Source organism: Strigops habroptila, chromosome Z (genome assembly GCF_004027225.2).
Source record: "Strigops habroptila isolate Jane chromosome Z, bStrHab1.2.pri, whole genome shotgun sequence".
NCBI classification, from domain to species: domain Eukaryota; kingdom Metazoa; phylum Chordata; class Aves; order Psittaciformes; family Psittacidae; genus Strigops; species Strigops habroptila.
Window position 1 is genome coordinate 15,221,061 of NC_044302.2, and position 18,793 is coordinate 15,239,853.

At 42.1% G+C, this 18,793-nt stretch overlaps 1 protein-coding gene across 5 annotated transcripts in view; it reads right to left on the reverse strand.

Moving 5' to 3' along the window:
- Positions 1 to 18,793, reverse strand: part of ZNF423 (zinc finger protein 423) — a 234,053-nt gene that overhangs the window by 178,453 nt on the left and 36,807 nt on the right. For all 5 annotated transcript variants that reach the window (XR_003995063.1, XM_030512116.1, XM_030512117.1 and 2 more), the window contains exon 2: positions 13,065 to 13,124. Coding sequence is in view for 4 of the 5 variants with exons in the window: in XM_030512116.1 (XP_030367976.1) it covers positions 13,065 to 13,124 (60 nt within the window). In the remaining variant the exon portion in view is untranslated. The remainder of the gene's footprint in view (positions 1 to 13,064; positions 13,125 to 18,793) is intronic.

Below are 18,793 nucleotides of genomic sequence, written 5' to 3' on the forward strand. Positions count from 1 at the left end.
GCCACAGCTAGGAGTCTGGTTTTAAAGCCCTTCCACTTCCTGCATCCTCGGCCAATTATGCAGTCTGGCCACAACGCTCATTAACCGATACGGTTTTCAAATATTTCATTACAGTATCAAGCTAAAAATCACTTAACTCTTATGATGTGTTTTTTCATTTAATAGTTCACTGATGGCTCCACCACGCTTCCAGTGCCTGTGGTGTATCTGTGGGTTTCTTTGCAACTCATAAAGACAGTTAAAATACAACAGGTTTACAACCTCAGTAAATAAAAGAGCCTTAAAAAATCACCAGTTTTTATTTGCAGGGAGAGCAACAGCAATTCTTATTTCAATTTCACACACAAAGCACCATAAACACCAAGCACCGCTTTTTGGAAGGATGAAAAACGGAACATAATTTAATTCTGTTACACAGAAGCATCTATGCTTGCTTGTCGCAACAGAAACCCAGAGATGCAACGAGTGTTCGCAAAAGTCATATTCCTCGTGTGTGCAACGCTGCAGCTGTCTGCACACACAATATATAAAGAAGAAAATGAAGAAAAAAATGTGGATTTCTGCAACATCCTGTCCAGAAAATGCTTTACCAACCTGGCTATTAGCTAACTCTGCAAGATTTCAGCCTGAAATTCATCTTGATAAGAAAAAGTACATCTTTACTGCACAACCTTGTTTTTAAATGGGACTACAGACCAACTGCTACTCTCAGTTACAGCTGGCTAACTCTGCTGATTTTGTATATGCCTCTTGGATGTTACTGTGGAAATTTGGCAATAAATGTATTTTGTTTAACATGATCAAGGAAGAGAAGCCGAATGCTTTTTACGCAGAGTATTTCTTTTTCATTTAGCAGGATGAATGGTCATCTGGGCTTGTGTGCTAAATGCAAAGAGCAGGATATGAACTACTACTAACATTCCGGTTTTCACAAATTCTATAGAGACACACATTCTGTACAAATATAACTTACCTGATTAAACCAACAATGCAAAATTGAAGTCTTCCCTATTGTCACTGAAAGAATAACATTCTAAATACATCTTTTCTTGATGTCAAAATTATGTAGAGGAAAACATTAATTCAGAACACTGTCTTCAAAATTGCTCGGTACAAAATGATTTTGAGACTTTTAAACAAACTTTGGAATAAGGAAAAAGGCAATGATCTTTCTGTTGCTAAGTTGTATCTTCTTAATATGTCAGCAAGAACGGCTTGATATAGGTCTTCTTGGGAGAAGGCTAATTCAAGTCCAAGTTACACATTCCTTTTAACAAAACCCATAAGTGAAATCAAGTAAAGATGAAGTAATCAGCATGTCAAAATGATACATTTATGAACTGCAAAAATACCTGGTTTAAGTGTTTGGATAAGAAATAGTGCTCAGACTTTTTTTCTGTGGATGCAAACAAACACTATCCCTATTTGTACTCATTTAGCTGAAAAAAATCAGGAATTTAGTGTCATTTAAGTCACCCTCTCTCAATTAAACAAGACCCAAGGAAACCCTCGCTCCTCCTCTCAAGGAGGTGAACACCATGTTCCACTTCCCCACTTTGTTTGAGGACTTCAGGTGAGCAGGTAGAGCAGAGCCATTGTCTTTCACTCACTGATCTCCTCCAAATGCTCTTTTCTGTTAAGGATTCACACACCTTAAAACATGCACACACACTACACGGAGAGCCTCACTGTGTAACTGGTTTTCTTCATCCAGTCGAAAGCTTCCAAGCAATAGAGAAGGAATTTGCCTACAGGGTCCCTCCATTTCATGCTAGCAAATAACTCACTTCAGAAATACTGCAGCTTTCAGCATTAAGGTGTTTAGACGGGAAAGCGTGGGGATGAAGTGGGATGTAAAATCCCATCATCCTACCACAAGGAAAAGTGTTGTTAAACATCTTGATTTTTCCTTTTGGAGTTTTGATGAGTTTGCTAAGAAAATGTAACAGCAGAGTCACTAACCACAATGCTCGCATTTAAGAAAAAGCGTGTTTTCTTTAGTTACAATGATGCAATAAAATATCACAGCTCTCAAAAGCACCTTTGGCATTTGAAACATGAAAGTAACACTTGCACATCAATTTATTTGTAGAACATAAACTTCTTTCTGCTGCTGGAGCCTGGAACACGAGAGCTCCAATTTGTGACTCTTTCTGAAGGGAGATAAGCCTTTCGCCAAACATAGTGACTACAAGTTTCAATCCCCCAACAAAGGTGCTGAACTGCCCATACCTAGAAAATTACTTCAAGAAAATATATTGCACAGATGCACTTCAAATGCATCAAAGCTTCCAACAATAGTGGTTATTTTCAGCCAAATTACCATGATGCTGCCGCTTAAATGCCACTAAGCTGAAGCAGTCCTTCTTCATCAGTCAAACTGCCAGCTTACTCTCAAGGAAATGCCAAGCTAAAACACATATGCCTAAATGCACGTCGATCGGCAGCATTCAGAGCAATGTCATTCTGGTTTGTACATTTACGTTTTCATTGCTAATTGATTTACCCCTTCTGAAGGAGATGCCTTGAACAGGAGGTGTCCCTTCCTTCTCCCTTACCCCCATGCTCCAGCTTCATTACAACCCCAGCACTGTCGCCAGAATGAGATATTGCCTCATTTTTGGTACCGTGCCCTTGAAGGCATCTTATTAGAAAAGACCATTTCTTAATTAACATTTTTGATCTTTAATCTATTACGCATCCCTTTAATCCCATATGGAGGAGCTTTTGGCCCACTTCCACAGCATGGCGGTGGGAGGCAATAGGCTGGGCAATTTGCGCTGAGGGCTCTCTCCCAGCTGGGCTCCTATGTGGCTCTGCTCTCACTGGTCAGCAGCACACATTTGCATTTATTATTTTATTGCATTCTTTTTCAATAAAGACTTTAGAGAGGCACCGCTCAGAGTCAAAGACAACAGGCAGGAATGGCAACCTTGCAGATGAGACCAGACTTCAGCAAGCGGCTGTCGAGCTCTTAAAATAACCAGCAAAACTCTAAGTAAGAGATTTAGTGGATCACCAACATGTGAAGTGTTAAGGAAAGTACAATGTTAAGTCCCTTACATCATTTTACTTGCAAATAATTACAGCAATTACAATGTGCTAACTGGCAATTAACATTACAGGCTTCACAACTCACCAGAATTTCTTAAAACATGCTGTGGCCCTACGTAAATTGTCTCTTTGGTACTTTGGATTTGGTGGCTGTATGAGCTAATAGCTACACATTAGCTCAGCAGATCTCAGAACAGAATTGTCCACGTGCCAGATAATTTAATTAGAGGCTCGATCTTGTCAAAGCTTTATGCAACACAGACAGTGTTTCCAAGCAAAGTGTTTGGGTTTTTTCCTTTCTCTTCAGTGTTTTGTGGCTCTCTAATCATTTCCACTAACGAACACCAAAGCCATCCAAGGGAGAAAGGAGGCACGGCTAGCAAAATAGGCAAACAGGCAGGCACTGCAGTCCCAAGTGTGATGAATTCAAATATATGTAGAGCAAGATGCATTGAGCACCTCTTCCATGCACATCCCAATCTATTGCAAGGTCTCTGCACACATCTATTAAATCTTCATTGAGCCGTTACTCAGCCCCAAAAAAGACAAAGGTCACTTGTCTCCAAGTGAGAGCTATAGGGTATCTCAAATCTCATTATAAATGGTCCCATTTAATAGTTTTCTCATTTGAATTTATACACAACAAATACAAGATTATGAGCTCAGTTTACTTTGACAATGGCATTGTAATTCCTTGTAGCAAGACTGGAAAAAGGCTATTTTAGACACTTAAGTGACAGAAATACAATGTATCTTTTATTATAGGAAGCTTTAGGCTATATTAATTTTTAAATTTTTTTTTTTTTTTTCCCCAGCAGTATGTGGCCTTAATTTCTGTTTTCTATACATTCTTAGGCTACAGTAACTACACTTGTATTCTTGGTCTACAACAAGCTTAACAGCTCAAGACAATTTGACCAAAAATACGGTCGTAATAGTTACAGAAACTTTTACAAGTCAGGTCAATGTTGAGTAAGACCCACTAGAGGTCCCTTCCAACCCAAAGGATTCTAGTTTCCTGTACTGAACAACACAGATTATTTGGGCAAAGCATCATAAATTTCATGTAGTTCCTTATTGCAGGGTTTCAGACCAACATCCTGAAAGCAAAGCAGTGGAACTTGTTTATTCCATATGTTTTTCTTCTTTCACAACCTGGTTTATAAAACCCCATTCTCATGGCTGGCAAAATTTGGTTTTTTTCTCAAGAAGAATGATTACTTTGGATCCACCACTGTGGCATTATTCTTTATTGATTTTTCTTGCTTAAGCAACAGGCCAATGTAATATATTCTGTTATTCCTGTTTTATACTTATTCAGGCTGGAGCTTTGAGCTAACAGTTACAACTGCAGTGTGTAAACTAGTCGAAGGAAAACAGAAGTTTTTGTGAAAACCAAAGAAACTGTTCGCCAGGAGATTTTCCTTCAAGTCTCCAGCTGTCTGATTTCACAAAGGTAAAATCCATTGCAATTGCTTCCTACAGCAATACGGTTTCAGCTTCCTTTGCTCCTTCCAGCCAGACGAAACTGACTTGGAAAAGCAAAGCCACTGACCTGCAGAATGACTCAAAGCAAGATGGGCTGGCAAGTCCATCAGTCCTGACGCCAGAACCCTCTGGGAAGGTCGACCTGCAGCACGGTACACGCTGCATGATGCAAAGACAAAGTAGTACAGACATGGGGCACAAGGAGGACTTTCTATTAGGCTAGGAAGCTGAATTAGCATTTGTAAAGTGCCTTGAGATCCTACATAAAAATATTTACTCAAATAGGCTCTGGAAAGCACAATTTGCCTGACCATTCAGTCTGCTTTTGCCCTCAAATCTGCAGGATTTAGCAAATCCAGACTGCGTCAGAACTAGATAAATTAGAGATGAAAAAGACTTACCAGGTGATCTTATCCATCCCTCTGCTAATGTAAGACTGTTCCTACAGTGTATTTTCAAGCATTTTGTCCAGCCCGGTTTGAAAATGGCTGAAGTGATGGGAGATAATACCAGTCTATTAGATCCCACTGCTGGGAAATGTTTCCTGACATTCAGCCTAAAGTAAAGCCTTTGCTTTACTTTAGCCCATTACTGATAGTTATGCCCCTGAAGGCTGCTGTAAACAACAGATATCATTTTAATCTAAATCAGAAAATGTTCATCTCATCGCTGCCCTTCACTCAGGCAGCAAGAGAGGACAAGGTAAGACCACTGGAAACAAACACAGGAAGTGAGAACAGGAGTGCAAAGATGAAGGGAAGGTGGCATGCTATGCCTTGCACCTCTCCAGCATTCCCTCCAGCTCAAGGGCAGCATCCTTCACATGGATGTCCATACCCACAGGACACCTGAACACAAGCAAGGGATGGAGAGCCAGGAAGCCTGTGCCTGAGGGTCCACCCATGAAGCTGAACGACCTCCTTCAGTCAGTTCAAGGAAACGAAACACAATGTTAACAGCCTCCCAGCAGATGAAGCGCCAACAGGCACACCTTCAAATAAAAGCAGATTTGTCACAGGAGAAAAACGTTGCTGGCAAGATGGCAAGAGAGCAACGTGACCCTTAGGAGGATGTGCCCTGACAGCCCAGATGTGGGCTTACATGTGCATATGTGCACAACTCACATGTGCAATCATCCATGCCAATGGTGTGTTTGTATTTCTGGCAAGACCCTGCCAGAACACCCTACGGGAACATCTCCCAGCCCATAGCAGCCCCATGCCATCAGATACACTAAGCTCTCAAGACTTCAGATGAGGTCAACCTGATCACTGCAGAGGTGCTCCCAGATTTGACTGGAACCTTGGTGCCCATCACCAGCCCTGACACTCTGCCGGCATCCCAGCACACAGGAGTCCGTGGCCCCTCACCAGCACAGCCAGGCCAGGGCTGCAACCCCACAGCCTGCAGAAATCCTTGGCTTTACAGATGTTGCTTGTAGCAATTTAGGGGGGCTTCAGGCACTGTGAAGCTCAGCAACACAACAATGCACTGATACTCCACACTTGCTCAGCTTCTCTTAAGCAGACTGACTTTCCAGCAGACACTGTCTTCAAAAAGCCACGGAATGGGTAGGTGTCATGGTTTAAGCCCAGCTAGTAACACAGCACCACGCAGCCGCTCGCTCACTCTCCCTCTTTCCCCCACCTCCTCTAGGCAGGATGGGGAGGAGAATCAAAAAAATGTAAACCCCACAGGTTGAGATCAGAACAGTCCAATAACTAAAGTATAATACAAAACTACTATTAATAATAATAATGATAAGAGAAATAACAAGGGGAAAGAATACAACTGCTCACCACCTGCTGACCGATACCCAGCTCGACCCAAGCAGCAATCTGGGCCTTCAAGATAACTCCCCCAGTTTTTATACTGGGCATGATGTGCTGTGGTATGGAATACCTCTTTGGCTAATTTGGGTCAGGTGCCCTGTCTCTGCTCCCTCCTGGCTTCTCATGCCCCTCCTCACTGGCAGAGCATGAGAGACTGAAAAGTCCTTGATCAGGGCAAGCATTACTTAGCAACAACTAAAACATCGGTGTGTTATCAGCACTGTTCTCAGACTCAAGCTAAAACACAGCACTGCACCAGCTACTAGGAAGGAGAAAAAAAAAAGTTACAGCTGAACCCAGGATAGTAGGTGATGGGATAAGAACTGAACTGAGGATCGTAGGTGATGGGGTATGAGGAGCGCTCAATAGCTCACTTCGAAATGAGCTTTTCTTCCCTCACCCTTTTTACCACGGAAATTAATTCTCCTCCTCTGTGCTATCGCTATAATTTTCCCAATTAACATTTCTAATAGTATTTTCTAGGAAATGCCGTAATACACAGGTGTGTGCTTCTAATTTAAATACTGACACCCATGCTGTGTTGACATCTGAAGATCACTCCGTCTTGCCGGAGATTCCCTCCCCAAACAGAAGGGGAGCACCTATGTCACTGCACCACCAGCGAGGCCTCAACAGATTCAGAGTGGCTGTTTCCGTGACAGATGCACATGCCGGTGTTGTGCTGCACTGTGCCACATGCAGTGAGGAACTTCAGGTTTCTATACTGCCCCTGTCCCTGAAGCTGCTACAGCTGTGGGATGTCGGTCGGATCTCAGGGACTCCCAGAGACCTGCTCTCACTTCAGCCACAGCTTCCTCTTGCAGCACCATGTCCCCCTTTCCAGCCTGCCCTGAGTGCTGGGAGCAGAGACTTGCTACCAGGAAGCCCTCGTGCCTACAGATGCAGTCATGCTGTGAGCCCCTGCAGACAGAGTAATCTGGGAAGGGGTTATAATTATTCCTATTGGTTCTTTTTATATTATCCCTGCTCCAAAATCTTACATCTCACATCAACATGGATGTTCACCCACCACCACATTATCCGAGTATCACGTACGTCATACCACTTCACCTTCTGTTTGAGAAAACACTATCAGAAGTACTTTCTTTAAAAAAGTTCATAAGTAAAAGATTGAAGTTAAAAGTTAAATTTTACAATCAGGAAAGGAGAAATACTTTTTTTTTTCTCCTCCAAAAGAACATATAACTATGTTACAACATAAAAACCCACACATTACCAAGGAAAAGTAAAGTTTAACTTAGAATAAATAAGGAACATAGCAGCCAGAGCTAAAAACCTCCCTAGCTTTATTTCTAGTTCGCTTTTATTTTGAGTTTTGGCTTTTTCCAAGGCAGATATTAAAATTTTGACATCCTCAGACCATACTGACTGGGCTGCATCCTGCAGGTCCATGCAGAGACATGGATATGGTTTTAAAACCAACCTAAGAACATCAACCAGCTGAGATCAAGAAATTCATAGTATATTGAAAAAATATTAAACTAAGAAAATTATCAAAGTCTGTTAAGTTCAAAGGTTTATTTCTTTGGAAATTTTTATGCACTGAAATCAGAATCTTCTCATATTGATTTGCCAATGAAATCAGCTTTTATAAAACATCTAAGCTTGTGAAGACACATGGGATGGGTAATTTCAGAGTACTTGCTAGATAACAAGTTTCTAATGCCCACTGAACTGCTACTGATGTTTTCAATGCTCTGCAGTAGAGATCCCAGAACTTCATGTTGAGGGTGTTTGGGTGGGTTTTTTCAGCATTCTGCCACTTATAAGCTAGATAAAATAAAATACAATGCATGTAGAAATAGAGAAAAAGAGCTTTGTGCCTATGGCAGGGCAGTCTCTTTCACATGGACCTTCCTGGCTTGCTCCTGACACAGCCCATGCCCAGCGGGAGCTCTGCAGGAGCTGCCGGAGGACACGGGCAAAAAGCAGGGACAGCTTTCCCCTTTCTAAAAGGGGAAAGGTAAGGAGAGAGAACACATATTCTGTAGCTTATATGAATAAAAAGAAAAGAGGAAAAAGTTAGCTCATGAATACTTGCAGAGGCAAGTCTGTTCGTTTCATGAGACCTCAGCTTTCTCACCTGCTCTACAACTTTGGCAGCCAAAATTAAACCCAACCCTATACAACAGTTAAAGGAGAACAAAACCCCTCAACACTTGGGGAGAAGACAGCAGCAGCACCAGGATCAGAAGACCAACAGTGGAAGAGAGCACAGGGAATCGCCAGCAGCAGCAATGGCATTAAAAACACCCCAGCACAGGCTTTGGTAGCCCTGAGCGAAAAATAAGTCTCCAAACCGTGTCAAGGTGTTTCTCCTCTGAAGATACTAAGTGAAAACTGTGATTTATGTAGCTAGAGACACCACACAAAGCAGATGAGAGGGGAAAAGGAGTGACCACAGGGTGGTTTTCTTTTATTTTGTGGTTCATTTCTCAAAAGCTGCTGCTTCCTCTTTTCTTCTTTTTTTGGGTTTTTTTTTCCCTCCTTAAAAGAGGAAAATTCTAAAAGAAATTGCAGAAGGCAATTAAAAATCTAAAGCCGTGTACTGTATAAAACAAGCACAAGGGACAACTCATAATGGCAAAACATCAAGTGTCTGTGTTCTAAAACGTTGTGGTTCCCCCCCCACCCCATGCCACGCTCTGTCAAGGTGTCCCTCACATGTGTGCCTCATTGCTGCAGTGAGATCGGTGGCTGGGACAGGAAATCTGGAGCTAATGGGGAAAGTGGGGCAATACCAACCTGTAATATATTTTTATGAATTCTGGAATGTTGTAATTCCATGATACTAACGTTGCGTGCTAATAGATGGTTGGGCACTGGCATTGGAAAGACCCTTCCAGTCACAACCACTGCAAACACATGTGCACAAGACATACCCAGTGCCATTTGTCCCCAGTACTCAGGCTACAGCTCCTTAGTCCCCTATTTCCCAAACTCTTTCTTGATCGGTATCATAGCTTGCAGCTGCATACAAAAATAAGATACCTTCAGGTACCTCAACAGCAGACACAAAAAAATCAGGCTTTTAGGTCTGCAGGCTCCTAAGGGGAAGGCGGAATCTGCTCTATTGGCCCCAGACAATTCAGGCAAGATTCCCTGGGGCCTTACAGTCAGGCTAATGAGAAACTCACCAGCATCCCCTATGTAAAATGTTTTCATAGGTCTTTAAAATGCCTTAAATTCTCTATATATTTAGTAAGAATTTTTACTTCTTTAAAATGTCCCTTGTTCGTCCTCAAGATAATACTCCTGTGATGTATTAGAACAGCAATGCAGCATTGTCTGGCTGGACTCTTGCTTTGTAAATATGGATTTTTATTTTCCTCTTGACTTTGAAGCAGCTAAAGACCCTTTTTGCACAGCAGAGGTGGGCACCTGCCTGGCCCCCAGCAGCCCTAACACCCTCCCTGACACCTTCTGAGCAACACAGACAGGCTTCAAGGGCTGCATGTGCCGTTAAGAGGGAAAAGCAGAGGGAAGGAGTACTCAGCTGTGCTCTTCCTCTGGGACAGAAAACGTCTCTGCCTCTTACACAGCAAAACACTGCTGACCTGTTATTTAACAGCAAGCTAAGTCTTCAGATTCAGAGAGGAAAGGAAAAGCTTTTTTTCCTTCCTCTTACATTAAGGAAAAAAATGTTTACAAGAACTGAAGAGGAAGGAAATTCTCTATATGCCCATTGTTAAACAGGGCTGCTGGACACCCAGATTATTTACACTGGTGCAAGGGCAGCCTCTGCTCTTTATAGATTTTCCTGATTCTCTAAGTTAATGTGTGCAGCCTTTAAGTTGTAGTCATAAAAAAAAAAAAAAAAAAAAAAAAAACCACGAAAAAAAATCCTAAAACTATTTCTAGTTGTATTTAAAGCACTTGAATAAATTCCTCAGTGCAACTATGCCAAGGGTTGGATTCCTGAAAAGAACTTCACCTCTGCAGGTTTTACCAGGAATGAGCAGTTGGGCCATAGGAGGCAGCAACTTGTGCACATACTCTACCATAGGAAAAAGGGTGGTGTCCTGTGCTAAGACATCACCAAACAGACCCATCCGAGCACAGGATTTCTGTTGCCAGCGTGTCTGCTGCCAAATGTCCATGAGCTGCACTCAGCAGCTCCTGTGAGCACCCCCTTGCCCAGTGCCATGGCCCGGCCAGGGATGCATGAACTGTGTACCTTCAGCACACTGCAGTAGTGGAGAAGCCCACCATGAGACACAGAGTTTGACATGTCTTGTCCTGCATCTACAAATGCCTGCACCTGACCTGGGCACTGAGAGCTGTCACAGTGACCTGGACATCCCCACACCTGCAGATTCAACTTGTACTCACAAAAAACATTTCCAGTATAGATTCTACTGGTTTGATGAAGAAAACAAGATAGAGCAGCAAAAACACCCCCTCTCCCCACAACGGCACCTATATAAATATTTTTGTAGTATTAAAAAAAAATAAAGATGTACATTCTACCTGATCTTGCTGTCCCTACGTACCACACAATCCTGCAACTGCCACATCACAGCAGCTGCACAGACTGCCAACAGGATTGTTCAGAAGTTACTTTGTATGTGTTTGCACACACACAGAGATGTACAAACACATACAGGAGGAGAAGAGAGAGGAATATGTTAATTTGAAACATCTGGCAAATGTTTCAGAGTTAACAAGACCCAGGTTCGGCCTTTTGGGGGGTTTTTTCTGTTTGGGGGAGTCAAGGAAGGGGAGGCAATTTTGTCATTCTGGGCCAGGGAAGGAAGGGGCATGAAATAAGAAGTTGAAGCATGTTTTTTCACCCTTTATTGAACTTCAACATCACACTACTGGAGCTAATGCAAACAGGAAGATCATAAAAGAACATAATGAAAGTCTCGCACGCTGGGATTGAGGGACTGGTTTCAGTTACTGAATATAGCTTTGGAGGCACACCACACAAGAGCCAGTGACTCCACGCAGCCGCACCACCATGTATTAGGGCATTTTAAGTTTTTTTCTATATAGTTCCTCAGTCATATTCCAGCCTGCAACTTCTGTCCCACGCACTGCACCCTGTCTTGATAGGCTACTGTATTGCATCTTTATACACGTGGAAGATTGACATCTGTAGCTACTAAGCATATTGAGAGGAAAATCCTCCTATTAGCACACATTCTCCTTAAGCTGCCATAAATCACACATACAATACATTCTATCCCACATCCGATGTCTTGAATGAGAGCTGTAATTATGGAAGTAAATGAAATAAAATTGAGAAGACAACGAATCTGGGAAAAGCCTTTCACAGGCTGGTTTTTACTTACAGCGTAGTCACCGATACCATCTAGGAATCCCAGATTAACTCCCACTCTGCACAGCAATCATTTTTTTTGTTGTTGCTGCTGTTTTGAACCTCAGCCTGTGTTAAATTTTGTACAATTCAAGACTTGTGATAAATAACACAGGTAACTCCACTCCACTGCTGTTTGAGACGAAGGTCAAGCAAGAGAGACGGCGAGTGCTCTTTTCATGCGCTGTTAGCTCCAGGCACAAAGGGGCCTTCGACATCGCAGCTGGGGGTTTGCAGCAGCAGCAGCGGCAATATTTGCTATCAAAGACTCGTGGAAACACAAACCCTTCCAAACAGCCGCAGCGCCCAGAGAAGATGCACCCAGAGCAAATGAGTGCCGTTGGTACAAAGTGAAATGCCACAAAGTGCCACATAAAAGTAGTTTATGCCTTCAAGACCAGCTAGATTCTGACTTCAGTAAGGAAAGTCTTTTGTGAGCCAGCCATCCCGAGACTCTTATAAAACGCATGCTAACCAGCAATGCAGCACCATTGTTAATTTTCATATGACTGCTCCGTTTCTGATTTGTTTTCACATTGCTGCTGGGCTTCCAAGAATATATCATTGCACAGTCCAGTATGAAGAGAGCACAGAAACAGACTTACTGGCTTTAAAATAAAAAATATTCTGATAATTTTGTAACTGTTAAAGACATAATAGACAGAAAAATATCTTTACACAGAGCACTAACAGTGACTAAGATGTGGCTAGTTATTTTAAACACGAAGTAATTGATATTTACTCGCACGTTTGCATTATCAATACATATTACACAACTACAGACAAACCTGTTCAGTTTCTTGAGCCTCTTTTTATTCAAATTACAAACATGACACAGATGAACAACCTCCAGACACATGTTTAAGTGATATTACTACCAAGCAGACCAAAAGCTGGTTCAAATGTTAAATCCCTCTACCATAGCAATGTACCACTTTCATTCTCCAGCCCTGACAGTACTTTGCAATTTCCTCCAAGAGGAGAAATACACACATTCCAGTTGAGACCGAGGTTTAAAATTCCTATTAAAGCAGCTTTTATGTAATTAGATTGGAATGAATGTGCAACAGTGCCCATTGCAGAAAACTTCAAAGTGGTTATACTGGAGAAATCACAACCCATTTCGGTATGCCTACAAGAAGAAAGAATGGCTCTCCGGAGGATAAGAGTATATTAGTCTCTGTATGTAATAGATTTTATTGACCATATGGAACTGATATAAAAATTGTGTTGCAGTGGGTAGTCTTGGATTTGAGACAGGAATGTGACATACAAAATACAGTTCCTGTAAAAAGCCTGGCAGCTTTCTGGCAGTTTTTGCAATCAGAAGAACTTAAAATATTTACCTGACTGAGTCACTGACGAGTCCCAGGTCAATGCAAAATCTGAAGATTCACCCTCTTCAACTGAAAAAGAACAAAAATAAGTTTTGATTGCTAAATAAACCAACTGGAAAGAAAACTAGGTCCACTATGACGTTAAATATTAAAACAGACTTCTGCACTGGTGAAAAAGAACTTACTGCTTTCTATAAAATAACTCATAAGGTAGAAATTTAGTAAAGAAATTTTCTCTTTGTTTTAACCTAAATATGGGATTTCTGTTTGCATTTCTTCCTGAACAGGTAACAGTAAGTTCATGTGAAATATTAACAGAGGTTTAAATATCACTAGCTGTTAAGTATTTGTAGCTGAAATGTTGCATATTCACAACAACTTGCATATGCAAAGTTGCCATTGTAAAATGTAGACCTGTAACAGATCATGGCAAAGAACTGTCCTATGAAGGGAAAATTGCCTGACTTATCTCAACATACTAACATATTAGCCATATTCAGAACCTAGTGATAGCTTCCGTATTTTTCATAGTTCAGAGTTAAAAATCACTATTATAATGCACAACCATGTTTGGTAATATGGTAGTCATAAATAACTGCGTTTAAGGCTTGCTGATGTGAAAGCCGGCAGAGCCAGGTGCTCAGCACTTGCAAGTGACATATCTATAACCTTCTGCCTGTTAAGCATTATAAAACGTCATTTGATTCTTACAATCTTGAAAATAAGTAAGAGATTGACTGACAACAAGCAGGGTAAAAAAACAGCCCGATCCTGCTGTTACTAATGTCAGACTGGGCATTTGAAAGTGGTAGCTGCAGAAATTCTTTTTAGTTACAAAAGTTGATCATCTTTACCTGCCTACTCTGTCACCGTGACACCAAATAAAGCAAATCATGGGGCTTTACTTCCTGATGAAAAGTATTTCCTCTATGCACTGATTGATCTCTAACCCTTTTATCTAAATTATGCTGGATTCAAATACAAATTCTACATAATTCTGGAACTGGAATCCAAACCATACTGCAAAGCCACAAGCACAACCCCTGTTGACCAGACAGGACCTATATGCCCATGCCCTCAAACCTGCTCCAGTGATTACTTACACTGATATTTACACTTCCATCACAAGATTCTTGATTTTTATGCTTTCCTCCCCATTTTTTTCAATCCAGTAAGGACTTCAGGCATTCTGTAAGTTTATCTATCAGGCTGATGTCAGTGGTGACATCATGTGGCATTAGGAACAGAGAATTTACATGGGCAGTGCCTTGTCAAATTTTAATTTTATGTTCAGACCATGAACAGATGCTTACTCCACAGAAGGGCACAGCTCCGGCGCTGTTAGTCTGCAAGTTTACTAATGGAGGAACACAGAATTTGGCCCCTTCTTTTGAAAAATCATACCTGAGACATAGTTACACTTTTTCCAGAAAGTCTTTGTTAGCATAAAGGTCATGTCACACAATATTAAATTTCAGAATGACAGAAAAACAAGGCAAGAGCTAGGAGTTTACTGAAGCTGCTACTGGTACTATTCCCTGACATGCAGAGCAGGCTTGGCTCACACATGCTTTCTCCTCAGGGCTCACCTACCATTTTGTGTTCTGTAAACCACCATCTTGTTCCCAGTTTGACCCATCTCTTAACAGGAAAACTCTGGACCTAGTTAACCTAAATACAATTTCACTCTTACACAAAGTATCTCTTGTTTTAGCATCAAAATCTACATACATTTGGGAGGTTTCTGCTCCAAAACTAAATAAGCAATTTATGTACCTTACTCAAAACAGACAAATGGAATGTTTTAATTATACTTTATTCTTGACTAGTTTTTGGTTGTCTTGCTTGGACAGTTTTTTATATTACTGCCTTTGTGCTGAGTATTTTTTATTTCTTTATATTTTATCTTAGAAAATTAGTCTGCTAAAAATACTTAAAGGCAATAAATTCAGTCCTAGTCAACAGAAGTATATGGGATCAGCACTGGCCATTGGCAATATTAGAACACACAGCCTTTCATGTTGGTTAAACACCGGAGACTGCTCTAGTCCTTGAGCTGCTGTAGGGCAGCTGGCTCCAGCACATAACAAAACCATGTCTTTTTGGAATCCCTTACACGAGGGCAGAGGTTTGAGTCAGCCCTCTGTTGGCATTAATTTGCTTTGTTCCCTAATGACTGAAAGGGGGACAGAGAACATGTATGTGAAGATGACAACACTTAAATTCACTTTCTATTATTGCACTCATGGTTTCAGGTTCTTCCCTATATTTGCATAGACCCATCACACAGCTGACTGCTGCATCTCCATGTAAGGACACACCTCTATTTCCCCTTTTTCTTTTTCCTTTTCTTTTTACATTTTTTTAAGCAACCATCATCTTTCATAGGATCAACTATAACAAAAAGTAACAGCTGAGCCTGGTCCTACAGCTGTATTGGACCGATGTTTCTCTTGGGCAGCAGGACAGCATAACAAATCGTCTCCTTGGACAGCGAGCATGGGGCAGAGGCACTAAGAGAAGAGAGCCAGAACCCCATGCTGCTCGCCACAGTGCTGGAGGGGGTACCCAAACATGTCCAGGCAGGACATGACCACTGGACAAGACCAGGCTGGCACTGCTTAGAGCTGGTGTTAGGTGGGTTTATGGAGTGGCATAGCCATAGTGATGGCCAGTTGGGAGCCCTGACCCAAGCAGCTGATCCTCACCTGCTTGCCCATCCACTCACTAAGCTAGCTAGCAGGCACAGAAAAGCAAGGGGCAAAAGCATGCCACATCCAACAAAAAAAGATTGGGTCTATGCACCAGTGTAATTAAAGAGCCTCAGAGGTTTGGAGGGCAAGGGTGTCTGTGAGGCTGAGGTGAAAAAAAATAGGTGATTAGGCTTTGTCACAGGCACTAAGCGTTGTAGGGAAACACTTATCTCCACTGTGCTTCTGCTCCCTCTCCATAATGGGCATAAAACCAAGAGCTAAGAGGTTCCTCTGTGGCCACCTTAATCTTCAGGATATAAATTGTTATTTAAGGAGCCAGCATTTGAAGTGGTGTCACCGCTGGCTTTACTTCAGCCTCAGCAAAGAGCAGAAGCCACAGATGTCAGAGGGAAAGATAATCAGTTTCTTCCTCCCAAACTCAACTTCGACATCCAAGCAGTTGCAGCTAAAATTTGCCCTCAGTGGCACACAGCTGTTGCTGGACTCACAGGGAAGCAGCAGCTGTCCTGGGCAGGTCACACATGAGGCGACATGACACTGAGCATGGAGGGGAGGAGTCCTACAGACCCCCATCAGGGGACAGACCCCATAGAAGCTGCCTCAGGGCTTGGCCAACCCTCCCCAGGAGGGCAGAGTGGGTCCAGAACAGATTCAGCTGCTATGGCTGTGAAGGAATTTCCAGCTCTCACTACTGACAACTGAGTCAAAAAAAGCCTTAGTCCATAATATTAGCCAGGGAGTAATTCACTTAAATTGATTTTTCAGTTAAAAGTTTCAGTTTCTTAATATTTTTCTCACCATTCCTTGAAACCTAGATTGATGCAGGTGACCATTGTACAGTAACTCCCACTTTATTGACGCTATTATGTAAGTAGCAGTAACGGGCAAAAAAGCCAGTGAGAAGGTACAAAGTTGTCATGGTGTCAGCCCAGCCAGTAACTCAGCACCACGCTCACTACCCCCTTTACCCCCAGCTCCCAGCAGGATGCGGAGAAGAAGCAAAAGAATGTAAACCCCATGGGTTGAGACAAGAACAGTCCAATAACGAAATGTACTACTACTACTAATAATAATAATAATGATAAAGGAAATAACAAGGGGAGGGACTATAAAATGGAGAGGAAGGGGAAAGAAGAGAGGAAGGGGAAAGAAAAGAGGAAGGGGAAGAGGAAGGGGAAAAAACAATAAACAAAAATTATGCACAATTGCTCACCACCTACCAACCGATACCCAGCCCAACCCAAGCAGCGATCTGGGCCTTCAAGGTAACTACCCCCAGTTCATATACTGGGCATGACGTGCTGTGGTATGGAATACCCCTTTGGCTAGTTTGGGTCAGGTGTCCTGTCTCTGCTCCCTCCTGGCTTCATGTGCCCCTCCTCACTGGCAGAGCATGAGACTGAAAAGTCCTTGATCACAATAAGCATTACTTAAAACAACTAAAACATCGATGTGATATCAGCATTGTTCTTAGACTAAAGCCAAAACAGAGCACTGCACCAGCTACTAGGAAGAAGACAAATAACTGTCACAGCTGAATCCAGGACAAAAGCATTCAACGCAATCATTTCCAAAATACATTACACAGTAAAATAATTCCTGTTTCATTACCAGGAAAATACGTTTTCTGAGACATACCAGCCACAGTCATAACTACTGAAGTCAAGGACTAGACGCTTCCATCCATACTAGTTAACCATTCTAAACATGTGGGCACGCAAGCCCACACTGTTGATGTTTAGCATGGGCAGAAGCCACTCATGCACCTGAAATGCTCTGCAGCTTGGGAATAACACAGGAAACAGCAAGCGCAGTTTAACATGGAAAGACGAGATTTTATAAAGCAACTAGAGATCTTGTATCAGCACTAATGACTTTACAGGAGTTCTGGTGACATAATGGTGAAGGATCAGCATTTCCTGAAGTTTTAGAGGCATTTCATACTGGGCATTGAAAATTAAGACATTCGAAATCATTGATGTTAAGCTTTGGGCAGAATGTTCTCAAGGGCACTTTCCATGTTTTCACTGGACACTTCCCATTTTCCTTCATAAACTCACCTTGTCTTCTCCCACATTATTTTGTGTGCCTCACATTAAGCCATGGTTTAAACCACAGAAGCTGTTGTGTAATTACACTCTTTCTCTTGTCTCTACTTGCTCTCTCCATCCAAAGGATCATTTTCAAATGCTTTGGAAAGCGTATTTTTACTCCTTCAGTAACACAGAGACAATACGGCAAGAGGACAGAAATTCAGTCCCACTCTGCTCCATGGGTCATCAACAGAATGACACCCAAGGTGCAACACACCACACCAACAGAGAGGGTACACATCTCTCCCAGTGCCAAATTCACTACGTAGTTGATTAGAAAAAGAAATGGGCAAGAAACAGTTTCCAAGTCAAGTACTGACCCTTGATACCAACATTCACAGCACTGTATTTCTATTTAAAAGCACTAACTTTTTTTCTTCTCTTTTGTAAATGGCCCATAGTATTTGCTGGCACACAGAGATAAAATACTGGAAATAAAAAGCTAGAGACACTCCCTTAGCTTCATCCTTCTGGGGGATGATTATGAGATAGTTACAGGAAACTCATTCAACAGCATGCCTGCTACAATAGATGTATCTCTGGTAAAATTTGGGGGCATCTATGAAGCTGAAACCCTCCAGGAAGGCTGGGTTTGACTTGAAAATAGCCTTGCTCTGGCAGCATAGAAAATCTTATTGTTAGCCAGCTCAGAAGAGCATTAACTTTGTGCACTGCCCATCCGTGGCCTGGTGCAGGCAGGACATCACTGGCAGTGGGAGCACTCATGTCTGCTTCCCCTCCCTGCTCTGCCCCTACGCAGGAAGACTCACTGCTGTCATGCCTGGAAAAGACTTCTGTTCTGCTCCAAGTGATTGTGGGACCCGAATGCAAGAGCCAGAACAAGGACAGGGCCAACATGAGAAGGAATCATGGGCAATGGCAGCATCACAGAACAGCACTCCCACACACCAAATATTTGCATTTTGCCTGC